A 12,922-nucleotide genomic window follows, 5' to 3' on the forward strand; every position below is an offset into this window, starting at 1 on the left:
AGAGCGAGCGAGCGTGCTGGAGACTGTTGGACTGTAGGGGTGGAGGAATGCCTAAATCAAAGGAACTTGTTTCTTCAAGCACTTCGGGCAGCGATTCTGACAGTGAAGTTGAAAAGAAGTTAAAAAGGAAAAAGCAAGTTGCTCCTGAAAAACCTGTAAAGAAGCAGAAGACTGGTGAAACTTCCAGAGCTCTGGCCTCCCCCAAGCAAAGCAGCAGCAGCAGAGATGACAACATGTTTCAGATTGGGAAAATGAAGTATGTCAGCGTTCAAGAATTTAAAGGGAATGTTCTAATTGATATTAGAGAATACTGGATGAATCAGGATGGTGAAATGAAACCAGGAAGAAAAGGTATTGCTTTAAATCCGGAGCAGTGGAGCCAGCTGAAGGAACAAATTTCTGACATTGATGATGCAGTAAGAAAACTGTAAAACCTGAGCCATATAAAACCTGTACTGTTCTAGTTGTATTAATCTGTCTTTTTACATTGGCTTTTGTTTTCTAAATGTTGTTTTACACACTGTTGTATATTTGGATTGCAGAACAATTTGTAAGTTTTTTTTTAATGTGCATTATTAAAAATGTTCTTAGTGAAGCTGTCAAAAAAAAAAAAAAGACTATATAGTGAATTCCAGGTTAGCTTGAGCTAGAATGAGACCCTACCTCAGAAAAACAAAACAAGCAAACAAAGTCAGCAACAAGGAAGAAAAATTTAGCAAGAAAATTTAAATTTAGAAAAATAATTAGAAACACTGAAACCCCAATGAATTAAATAAAAACCACAATGGAAAGCATCACCAATAGAAGAAAGAATGTCAGGGTGAGGACAAGTCAAGGAATGCTACATTCAAACATAATAAAGGAAGAAAATAAACTCACATGACCAAAATGTCCACACATTTGAGCATACAGTTAAGAGACCAAAATTAAGAATCCAATGGAGCAGAAGGAGGAGCTGAGAAAAAAATGAAGGGCACAGAGAATCTATTCAATGAAATTATATCAGAATTTTCTCCGAATCTAGAGAAAGAAATGGTCATCCGTACACAAGAGGCATTTTTAACCCCAGTAGACACAACTATAGGAAAACCTCTCTAGACATATTATATTAAAGATATTAAAAAATACAAAGCAAATTAATATTAAAGTCGCTAGGGAAATGCTACAAAGACAAGTAAGAGTAAGATCAAACTTCTTGCTAAAAGCTAAGAAAACATAAAATGGTGTATTTCAAGCCTTGAAAATAACTAACTACCAAGAAAGACTGTTATCCAGCAATGCAACTTTTGAAGATTAGTAAAGAAATAAGAACATTTCAAGACAGGCTCAGGACTGGAGAGATGGCTCAGCAGTTAAGTGGGCTTCTAACACAAGCATGAGGGCCTGAAGGGGCCTGAGAGAGACTGACAGGATTCAAATCTCCAGATCCCAGTAAAAGAGCTGGACATGGCCACGTGTGCCTATAACCCTAGTCCCACAGGGAAGCAGACTGGATAATACACACAGTCCTCTAAGCTCTGGAATCCGTAAAAAGAAACTGTGGTTCAAAATACTATCAGGAGGGTGAGAGATGGGGTAGAACAACCGACAGTCCATTGCAGCCACTGCAGGGGAGTGACTCCTGTGGCAGGTGAGTGGATGGGCCCCGCCAGACACATAATGAGCAGATGCCACACCTCTCTCTCGTTTTCTTACACACACACACACACACACACACACACACACACACACACACACACGACAAGCACAAACTAACCAAGCCAGCCCTACAGGAGATAGGAATACTTTGCACAGAGGAGGAAGAATGACAATCTTGCTCATGAGAACACAGGAAAGAATAAATTTCATGAAAGAACCAAAGGAGAGGTAAGAAGGAATCCATCATGTCCAACACAGTAAACCAGCAAACCCATAATAGAGAAATTAGCAAAAATCTCTCAATAACAAGTATACATGGCCTCAACGCACCAAAAAAGGGGGTTCAGAATTGGCTATTTTTCATATACTAGAATCAAAACACTCCCCACTGGTAAAGATACCTATCAACTAAGAGTCAAAATATAGAAGTCAATTTATCAAGTGAATGGAAGATGAAAACATGTTGGCATAGTTATTTTGATATCTGAGAGAGTACAGAGAACAAGTAGTCAGAAGAGATAAGAAGGCCACTAAGCATCAATAAAGAAAACAGTTCATTACAAAGATATAGCAATTGTAAATATATATGCATTGAATGCTGGGGCTTTCAATTTTATACAGCAAACAATAATGGACATGAAAGATCAGATAGATCCTGAGACAGTATAAGTAGATTATTTCAATATATCACTCTTATCTTTAGATCAGTCAGTAGAACTTACTATCAACAATAACAACAACAAAAACTCTCAGAGGATTAGAGAGATGGTATAGCAGTTAAGGCACTTGCCTGCAAAGCCTACCTGGGTTCCATTTCCCAGTACCCATGTTAAAGCCAGATGCACAAATTGGTACATGCATCTAAAGTTCATTTGCAGTGGCTAGAGGCCTTGGTGTACTATTTTTCTATCTCTTTCCTCTCTGTCTCTTTCTGCTTACAAATATATAAAAAAAAATTTATTTTCAAAAAAAGCTTTCAAGCCGCACATGGTTGAATGCAGCCCTCTTTTTGTTTGACAAGTGCAGCTCTTCACTGGCATTAACACAGTGAGGTGATCAGAGAAGGAGCCAAAGACTTCAACTTTGGGGGAAAGAAGATGGCCTGAACCAAGCAGACTGCTCCACTGGTGGGAATCCCCTGACCCTGACTAGTTTCTTATCCAGAAGCTGCCTTTCCAGAGGATGGTGAGAGAGATCACCCAGGATTTCAAAACAGACTTAAGGTTTCTGAGTATAGCCACTGTGCACTTCAGGAGGCCAGTGAGGCATACCTGGTAGGTCTGTCTAAAGACATTAATCTATGTGCCAGCCACACCAAGAGAGTTATCACCATGCCCAGAGACATCCAATTGGCTAGCTGGATATGGGGAGAGAGAGCTTAAGTGAGGGCAGTTTTTATGATGTTTTGTAGTAAATTCTATAAGTACTTTAGGTTCATTTGTGATTTTTTTTTTTTTTTGGTAAAAACTACTTGTTTGTGATATGATCTGTACTTAAGTCACTCCATCTCTCACTCAGGATGAATGGGAAAGTGACTGTTCACATACCTCAGTGATGAGCGCTGTGGCTCAGGAGGGACAAGGTGCTAATATGAAGAAGGGATGGGTGGTATTTCTTGTTACTCATGATGCATGTTTATGTGGGTTAATTACTTGTTTAGGTACTAGAACTAATAGATAAGGGTATACAGGGTCCTTTTGCAATAAAACTTGTTATTATATACAAAACTTGATCCAAGTGTTTAACAATGGGGGCTGTTAAGTCTGACCACATGTCACTGTGATAGAATGTGGGTTTTTCAAGGGTTGAAGATTCAAGTCAAGAATGTAACTTAGGGGCTGGCGAGATGGCTTAGCGGTTAAGCGCTTGCCTGTGAAGCTTAAGGACCCCGGTTCGAGGCTCGGTTCTCCAGGTCCCACGTTAGCCAGATGCAGAAGGGGGCGCATGCGTCTGGAGTTCGTTTGCAGAGGCTGGAAGCCCTGGCGCGCCCATTCTCTCTCTCCCTCTATCTGTCTTTCTCTCTGTGTCTGTCACTCTCAAATAAATAAATAAATAAAATTAAAAAAAAAAAAGAATGTAACTTAGTTTCCTAAAAAAAGAAAAAGAAAAAGAAAGAAAGAAAGAAGGAAAAAAGAAAGAGAAATTAAACACATGTACATTTATAACAGCTCTTTTATGTATTATAGTATCAATATTTTTAAATTAGATGATTTACATTCACAAGTGAAGTCTTGTCATTAAGGTGTGTATAATTTAGAGTCCAGTTGGTTTTCTCTAAATCGAGTGTACTTTTTAAAAAGTGCAAAAATGCTATCGTGCACTAAACCTTACATAAATACTCATTCTACTGCATATTAAGTAATCCTCTAGCTGATGACAATGACCTTCTATGCTCATAGATTGTCAGAACTGATTTTGTGAAAATTCTGTATTATCAAAGTAAACTACCGATTCAGTGCAATCACCACAAAATTTCTAATGACATTCTTTATGGGATTACATTCATTTGCAAGCACAAAAGACCCAAAAGAGCCAAAATAACTCTAAACAGAAAGATAAATGCTGGAAGTATTACAATACCTGATTTCAAATGATACTATAGAGTCATAGTAACAAAAATTCTATGACATTGTCACCAAAACAAACATGAGGACCAGTAGAATAGAATAGATGACCTGGAAATAAACTCAATAAGCTACAGTTACCTAATTTTCAGCAAAGGTGTCAAAATATGTATTGTTATCCAACTGATAGAGGCCTAATCTCTAGGATCTACAAAGAACTCCATAATCTAAACAGCAAAAAGTCAAACACCCCACTCACAAAATGGGGCAAAGAGCTGAACAGGCAGTTTACAGAGGAAGAAATACAAATGGCAAACACACACTTAAGAAAATCTTCATCATCCCTAATCATCAGAGAAATGCAAATTAAAACAACTATGAGATTCCACCTTACCCCAATAAGGATAGCAAACATCAAAAAGTCAAAGGAAATAAATGCTGGAGAGGATGTGGAGAAGTAGGAACACTCATCCACTGTTGGTGGGAATGTAGGATGGTACAACCACTTTGGAAAGCAATATGGAGACTCCTGAAAAAGCTGACTATAGAGATACCAACAGACCCAGTGATTCCCTTACTGGGCATCTACCCTAAAACCTTCAAACCACAGGCCAGAGAAATTTGCTCAACCATGTTTGTAGTGGCTCAATTTGTAATAGCTAAAAGGTGGAATCTACCCAGATGCCCATCACTAGAAGAATGGATAACTAAGATGTGGTATATCTACACAATGGAATTCTATACAGCAGTAAGAAAAAAATGACACAATGAAATTTGAGGAAAAATGGTTGAACCTGGAACAGATCATTCTCAGTGAACTCACCCAATCACAGAAAAAAATCGCCACATAGTCTCACTCATCTACAGCACCTAACCTGAATCTACCCAAGATACCTTACACACCCAGCAAGCATCTCATGGACTAGACACTAGGATGGACGGGGAGGGAGGGGAAGGAATCGAAGGGGTGGGAAACACTAATCTAGACCCAAACGGCAATCTACTTCCTAAAAGGCAGATCATATGGCTGAACCTTCACCAGGCCCTTACATGGAACACCTGAACCACAAGACACCAGACAGGGTATGATGAAGACTAACCTTAATCTTCTATATCTTCCCTCCTTCCCCTCCCTCCCCCCACCGTCTGTCTCTCCTCTCTAACTATTGTATATTAGTTATCTTTTTCCTCCTTCTCTCAGTGGGCACTGACCTGTAACTCCCAGTACCAGCATGTGGCTATCATCCACAATAAGCTTTTGATCAGAGAGACCTACAAGGTTTCCTAAAGACAGACAAATTTCTGTCAGAGTACTTGATGACCCACCAAAGGTTAATGGTAAGACCCTCCTGCTGAAGACACCTTATGTGGTTGACATGTGAAATGGAATGGCATGGCTGGAAGTTGGAAGAGAGTCAGTCCTCAGACAGTCAGCACATCTAGTGCCAGAAGGTGCTACATGGGCAACTGAGGGAAATGACCAATATCTGTCCAAGCAACTCACAGTCTAACCTACTTAGCAGCAAATAACCTGTTGTGATGCCCACACAAGTGTAATAGTGGCACACAGCCATGGCGGGGAACCAACTGCTCTTGATTTGGCTAACTGATCTCAGTGGTACGGGACCCATAGCTGGAGCTGAGAAACAAGTCAGAACCATATCCAAGCATAAGCCCACTCTCCATTGTCAAGCTACCATCTATCATGGGCTACAAGAGGGCCTATACCTCTTAAATGCTCTATTAAAAAAAAGTAAGGGTTATCTCATTTGTCCTGGTGCTAACTTACTCTCCATTGGAGAATCTGCTTCTCTTTTTCCAATAGATGTAGAACCTAAGGAGAGAGCCACCCCATCATACCTCAAAAGGGCCCCAGCTGAAACTAAGAAAAATTGGCAAAACAAGCAAGGGACCCCACCTTAATGCATTCAGAATGGCTAACATGAAGAAAATAAAGGACAATAAAATGCTGGCAAGGATGTAGGGAAAGAGGAATCCTTATTCCCTACTGATGGCAATGTAAAGTTGTATAACTGCTATGGAAATCAGCATGGATGCTTCTAAAATAACAGAAATATCTTATGCCTTAGCTGTACCACTACTGACTATATACACGGACTCCAAATTGAGACACTTGCACATCCTCATTCATTGTTGTACTATTCACAATAGATAGAAAATGGAATCAGCCTAGATGTCCATCAACAAATGAATGGATATAGAAGAAGGTATCACATATACACAATAGAATTTTATTTAGCCACCAAGAAAAATAAAATACTGAAAGCTGTAGAAAAATGTATAGATTGGAAATAGTTATGCTTAACAAAATAAGCCTGACTCATAAAAACAAACACCAAATATGTTCTCTAATATACAGACCTTGGATTTCAGTATGTGTTTGTGTTGAAATCAGAAAGGAACCATTACAGAGGAAAAGAAATTCTGAGGGAGCAGCTGAGTGGGGGAGAGGGCAATGGAATGAATGTGACACGAAAGCAGAAGGGGCGACCATCCATGGGTAGAGAGGACTGGCAAGAGGAAGGCAGAGGGACAGGAAAGTGAGGCAGGAGACAAATCAAAACAAAGTATAATAATGCACACGTGAACACATGCATGCATGCACACACATACAAATTCCATAATGAGACCTACTACTTTGCATGGTAACTAAAAAATACTAATAAAAGAAAATCCAGAGTCTTCGTGTTTTGTTTTTTGTTTTTGTTTTTTAAGGTAGGGTCTTACTTTAGCTCTGGCTGACCTGGAATTCACTCTGTAGTCTCAGGGTGGCCTTGAACTCATGGCAATCCTCCTACCTCTGACTCCCAAGTGCTGGGATTAAAGGCGTGCACCACCACACCAGCCTCAGAGTTTTAGATTTCTAGGGAGCAGTGTTTCAAGGCAAAGTTACCACCGGTCACATTGTGGAAATGCTGATATACAGAGGAGCTTCCTGGAGGTAGGGCCTGTTGGATGACCACATGGCTTATGACCCCGGGATGATCCTGCCTCCAAGAATGCACAAAGACTATCTGCTTGTTTCCTGCCTGGAGCTGTTGCCTCCAGGCTCCTCTCCTCTTCTTCCTTAAGTCAGGATCACAGAAGGCTGCAAGTCCGGGTGCTGCAGTGCTAAGGCTGCTGTGTGACATTCTGTCTGGATGGGCTATGCTGCCCCAGCTCAGATTCAGAAAGGACTGAGTAGGCCAGAACAGGTCCCATGGTCATCTCTCACTCATAGTTATCTGAGCTTCTCTGTGTTGTAGAGACAGAGATCAAGAGAGAATGCATTCTAAAATATTCAGGCAAGTTAGAAGAGAAACTCAGATAGGAACTGTTTTCTATATGGAAAATTTGCACTGGGGAGACCCAGACGTTCCACAGGAGAGTGATCAGTGGCTGCATAGGACACCATGCAGCCAGGCTGATGGTACAGAGGGGTGGTGAAGAAGAAGTTCAAAGAAGCAGATATAGAAGATTGCCTTGTTTTTGGTAAATGACACATTTTTCATGGCTGTAAGTGCCCAAGGCTTACATACCAAATGATAACATTGGTCCTCTGGGGTGTTTAGATTGGGGAAACTTTTTTTTTTTTTTTCTTTATCGAGGTAGGATCTCACTCTATTCAGGCTGACCTGGAAATCACTCTGTAGTCTCAGGGTAGCCTTGAACTCATGGCAATCCTCCTACCTCTGCCTCCTGAGTGCTAGGATTAAAGGTGGGGAAACTTTTTATTACTTTTTAATCACCATTTTTTGAGAGGCCAGAGCAATGGCTGGCTCAGAAGATAAAGTGCTTCAGAACATAAGTTTGGATCCTAGCACCTTTGAAAAGCACCAGGTGTGGTTGAATTCACATGTAATCCCAGCTCTAGGGAGAAGAGATGGAATCCTCAGGGCTCACTGGCTAGCTAGTCTAGCCAAATTTGGCAAACTCTAGGTTCAATGAGAGATCCTATCTCAAAGAATAAGGTGGAAAGTAATTGAGGAAGACACCCAATGTTTACCTTTGGCCTCCACACACACATGCATGTATACCCGCACATACACGTACACCCACATACATATGAAGGTGGAAGCACACATGCATTCTACACACACATACATGTGCAAAAATAAATTTTACATCATTTTTATATCAAGTGACAACTGTCTGCAATAACATTTTCAAAGAGGTATAGGCTGGGCATGAGTGGTATATACATGTAATACCAGAATTCAGGAGGCATGAGACAGCCTGAACTATAAAGCAAGTTGTGTCTCAAGGAAAAAAAAAAAAGTCTGTCTTGAAAGCAAGCTCTGGTTGGTAGAGTCAGTCTTCCCGATTCTAAATGTACCATCACTGAGGTGATAGTGGGAACTGCTGATATTAAGAGATAAGCCAGAGTAGAATAGGCAGTCACCACCTCTGCTCTGGCATGTACTGGGCTTGGCTAGCCTGGACACTAGTCTTGGCTGAGAGCATAGACTTTCTTGGACTGTGTCATGCACTGTGGTGGCATAAAGGCTCATGACCCTATCGTTGCTGGTATCTGTGGACTTTGGTGGGTCTGAAGGAACCCCAAGAGGGGGACCCCACGCTCTGCCCAGATATGGCGACACCCCAAATCACTCACGAGAAGCGGTCTTGATGCAAACTGCAAGAGGATTTTATTCCAAGCACGCTGGGGCCCACAGTCGTACACCACACAGGGGTAGAGGACTGCAGAGCCCCGAATGCAGGAACGGGACAGTTTTTATAGGGTTTCTAACAAAGCCTGTGCATTAGACCAATCATTTTTTTAACATCAGGAGCCCGTGGGGTGCGAGCCAGTCAGTTTGTGCCACTCCATAGTTTCTAAGCCAATTAGTTTAATTTGTTCAAGCCCCTCATGGACCAATCAGTCTCTCATGACCTTGGTGGTCAACATTTGCGCAGGTGCTTGGGTGGGAGTAGCAGAGTGTGGTATCAGTCTCCTATGACCTTGGAGGTCAGCATTTGCGCAGGTCCTTGGGTGGGGGTAGCAGAGTGTGGTATCAGCCTCCAATGACCTTGGTGGTCTGAGGCAGGCTGCTACGGCTTATGGTGCAGGCTACTAAGGCTTACAGTGTGGGCTATTAAGGCTTATGGTGCAGGCTATTAAGGCTTATGGTGCAGGCTATTTTCAGAAACCAAATAAGTGGTTCACTTCATTACTCATTTCCCATCCTTGAGGGCTATCTCATGCCCTTTTTACCTAGTTTTATATTAGGAGCGGGCTCTGATATAATGAGAAGAGGGATTCTTTACTTGCTTCCAACAGAGAGTAAAGCCTGGAGTTTGAGGTATGCAGGGGCCCGCTTAAGCTCCCTTTGGAGTGTGATAGTATTTCTGGGCTTCTGAATTCTTGGGCCTTTCAGGTCAAGCACCCTACAGGGTAGGTGTCCGCAGGGTTAAGGGAATGTGTGGGAACACCCAGGACCTATAGTGGGCCAGGACCATTTAGAGGACATAGAGGACAGGACACTGGCATCAACTGTATCTAAAGATAGCTAAAGGGAGGATGTTTTGGGAGTTTTGCTATAAACCTGGCCATCAGCTGAAATTTCATCCAACAAATGTTATGAAGCAAATTTGTGAGGTTTCATGGCTACACATTACTTAGAACTGAAATACAGGAACAGAGGCAAGTTGTATTTGTGGACACATCCTTTTTATCCAAGTTCAAAAGACTTAAAACATATCCTTAGTTGAGCATGACCCAGGACAGCCCTGCCACTCCTGGTACTTCAATGCAATGGTGCCCAGAGTAGGAACATGATGGATGTCCTGCCAGCTGGTGTTAGCACCGGAGTGGGCTCTGTCTTCAGAAGTTCAAAGGAATAGTTGAAGGCTGGCATTGGTTTCCAGATGCACACAGGGCTCTATCAGTCCACCTCGGAATCAGGTTTTCATTCTATCACCATTAGAATCAAGTCAGAAGCAAAGCTGCTGGGGCAGGAAACTGGGGGCTGTAACTTTCTGGAGACCACAAGTCCTTCCTGGAAGAGCATTGTCTGCTGGGATTGCTGGGCCTGCTGAGGAGCACTGAGAAGCAACTGCCCCCTGCTGGTGCATGGCTAGCACTGCAGTCCTTAAATGACTACAAACTTGCAAACACAATGCCTTGCATGCAGGTCCTAGTCACCAGCATCCAGCCCAGCCTCTGGCAGCAGGTCCAAATGCACCTTCATTCCACTCTTAATCCACTCTTCTGGGGTGTTTGTAACAAGCGTGTGAGGTAGACTGGTATTATGCAGGGCAAAAAAAGACCTGTTTGAGATTAACTGATTGTGACACCAAGACAGCAGATGCATTAGTCCTCCAGCTTCGACTGCATTCCAAGGGCATCCTGAGCCTCTCCTGCAGCCCGGCTTTCTCCTAACTGCTTGGGCCTTTCTGACCCTGTTTAGATTTTTCTTTTTACACTGTGGATCGACATCAGGCATCCTACATGCTAGACAAGCACTCTACTACTGAGCTATATACCCAGTCCTCTTTTTACTTTTGATTTGAGACAGGGTCTTACTAAGTTGCTCAGGCTAGCCTTGAACTTATTCTGTTAGCCAGATAGGCTTTGAGCTTCAATTTCTGCTGCCTCCAGATGCAGTACTGAGGATTTCAGGTCTACACCACTAAGCCACCTGGCTTATTTTTTTTTTGGGGGGGGGTTTCGAGGTAGGGTCTCATTCTAGCCCAGGCTGACCTGGAATTCATTATGCAGTCTCAGGATGGCCTCAAGCTCATGGTGATCCTCCTACCTCTTGCCTTCTGAATGCTGGGATTAAAGGCATGCACCATCATGCCCAGCTGGATTAAATTTTTAATGGCTTAATTTTATATGGGTCTAGGCTTTAAGAAATTAGTGAGCTTTGCAGGACTAAGGAAGCAAGGAAGCAGTAATAGAAATAAGAAAGGGAAAGAAAGAGCTTTGGCTGCCTTGGGATAGAAACAATTGAGAATAGTTCTACAACAATAGTATGCCCTGCTCTAAGGTGTTCTGGGGGAAATCTCAGTTTCAACTTCAAAGTATTGGCCACTCCTGTTTGCCATGAGCTGTGCCTATTGGCCCTTTCACAGGAAAGGTCTCAGACTGTAATGAAGAAGGATATGCATTGTTATGTTCTTTTACAATGACTCTGTAGGGGCACACACGTGGATTCTGCCCAATTGGGTGAACACACCCATTCCAGAGAGCTGACCAACCACATGGAGGTGTCAGAGGCTCTTCTCTTCGGGGAACTGCCCACATACACAAAAGATCCAGCAGCTACTTCAGGCCTAATGTTCAAAGAGCAATACCAGAAACGAGGCACAATTCTGTCTCCCACACCTCCCACTCTCCCTGGGAAATGGCTGCATAGCAGAGTGCATGCATATCGCAGAGATCCAGTCCCTAGGAATTGGGCTGTTATTGGTGACAGTGGTCTGCTCTATGACATTCCAGCCTTCCCTGGGAAGAAGTCAGAGTGAGCTTCTGGCTACAGTGCTGTTACCCAATTCTAAACTGTGTTTCTACCAACACCAGAGGATCTTTACTTCATCTTAGTGATCCCCGCCCCCCCCCCCCCCCCCGTGCAGACAGGGTGACCAGGTCATGTCGTTTTCATGTTGGGATTAACAAGGAGAAAGAAGTGAGCAGGTTTCCGCACAAACTGAGACACCAAGCTGCTTTCTCTGAGACCCTGGCGTAGATGAAGATCCTGAGAAGAAACAACTCATTAATTTTTAATATGAGTCCTGAAAACACTGTCATCACCCCAAGGGGCATTGAAATGAACATGTTTTATTCATCACTCACTACCACTCTATTACAGTGTTAACCAGGCCCTATGAACTTGCTTCCCAAAGAAAAGCTTATAATAAAACATTCATGGCCTGATTCTTCTTATTTCTGCACTGAACTGGAACAACAAACAGCTGTGTAGCCAAAGAGCCAGAGGTAGGGCAGAGGCCAGAGCCTGGTTGGACAAGAATTTCTGTCCAGGGAGAAGCTGACCTGAACCTTTTTGTCCTTCTAACTTCCACCCTTGCTCACAGGCCATTTTTGTTTTGTTTTTCGAGGTAAGGTCTCACTCTAGCTCAAGCTGATATGGAATTCACTCTGTAGTCTCAGGGAGGCATGAACTCACAGAGGACCTCCTACATCCACCTCCTGAGTGCTGGGATTAAAGGTGGGTGCCAACACACCCAGCTGCCCTCCACTTTCATGGCTGCCCACTGGCTATGCACTCCCCTGTCCCCAGGAAGTCCACATATGCTTACAGACTAATACAGATGGAGACTTGATGGTCTCAGTGAGGGGCTGATATGTGACCACAGGTCAACTGTGGCCCAGAATCTTTAGCCCTGCTTCTGTTTTAAAACAAAGTTTACTTGGCAGCCAGCCATGTCTACACAATTACTTTGCCTGTGTCTGCTTTAGCCCTGGCAAGGTCAGAGATGCCTAATTATCACAGAGCACACAGGGAACACAAAGTCTAAAATATTTACTCTATGGCCCTTTACCACAAAGTTTGCCAACAACTGCTCTAGGAATCCATCCTGTGAGGATGAATCATTAGCATCTGTCCCCATCTGATAGGAACTGATTTATATCAATGATCTACGGCATTAGACAGTGGGTCACCTCGACACTGATAAGACACTGATAAGAAGGATGTACTTAAGCAGGGGAGAGTGACCCATGGGACCATGGTACCCACAAAACACCAAGGAAGGGA

At 42.8% G+C, this 12,922-nt stretch overlaps 2 protein-coding genes across 3 annotated transcripts in view; one reads left to right on the forward strand and one right to left on the reverse strand.

The window, feature by feature from the left end:
• Sh3rf3 (SH3 domain containing ring finger 3) overlaps positions 1-12,922 on the reverse strand; it is a 335,504-nt gene that overhangs the window by 68,595 nt on the left and 253,987 nt on the right. The window lies entirely within an intron of this gene.
• LOC101600190 (activated RNA polymerase II transcriptional coactivator p15-like) lies at positions 11-558 on the forward strand. Its single transcript, XM_045147154.1, has one exon. The coding sequence runs from the start codon at positions 48-50 to the stop codon at positions 429-431; it is 384 nt and encodes a 127-aa protein (XP_045003089.1). The 5' UTR covers positions 11-47; the 3' UTR covers positions 432-558.

Source organism: Jaculus jaculus, chromosome 4, assembly GCF_020740685.1.
Source record: "Jaculus jaculus isolate mJacJac1 chromosome 4, mJacJac1.mat.Y.cur, whole genome shotgun sequence".
Taxonomy (NCBI): domain Eukaryota; kingdom Metazoa; phylum Chordata; class Mammalia; order Rodentia; family Dipodidae; genus Jaculus; species Jaculus jaculus.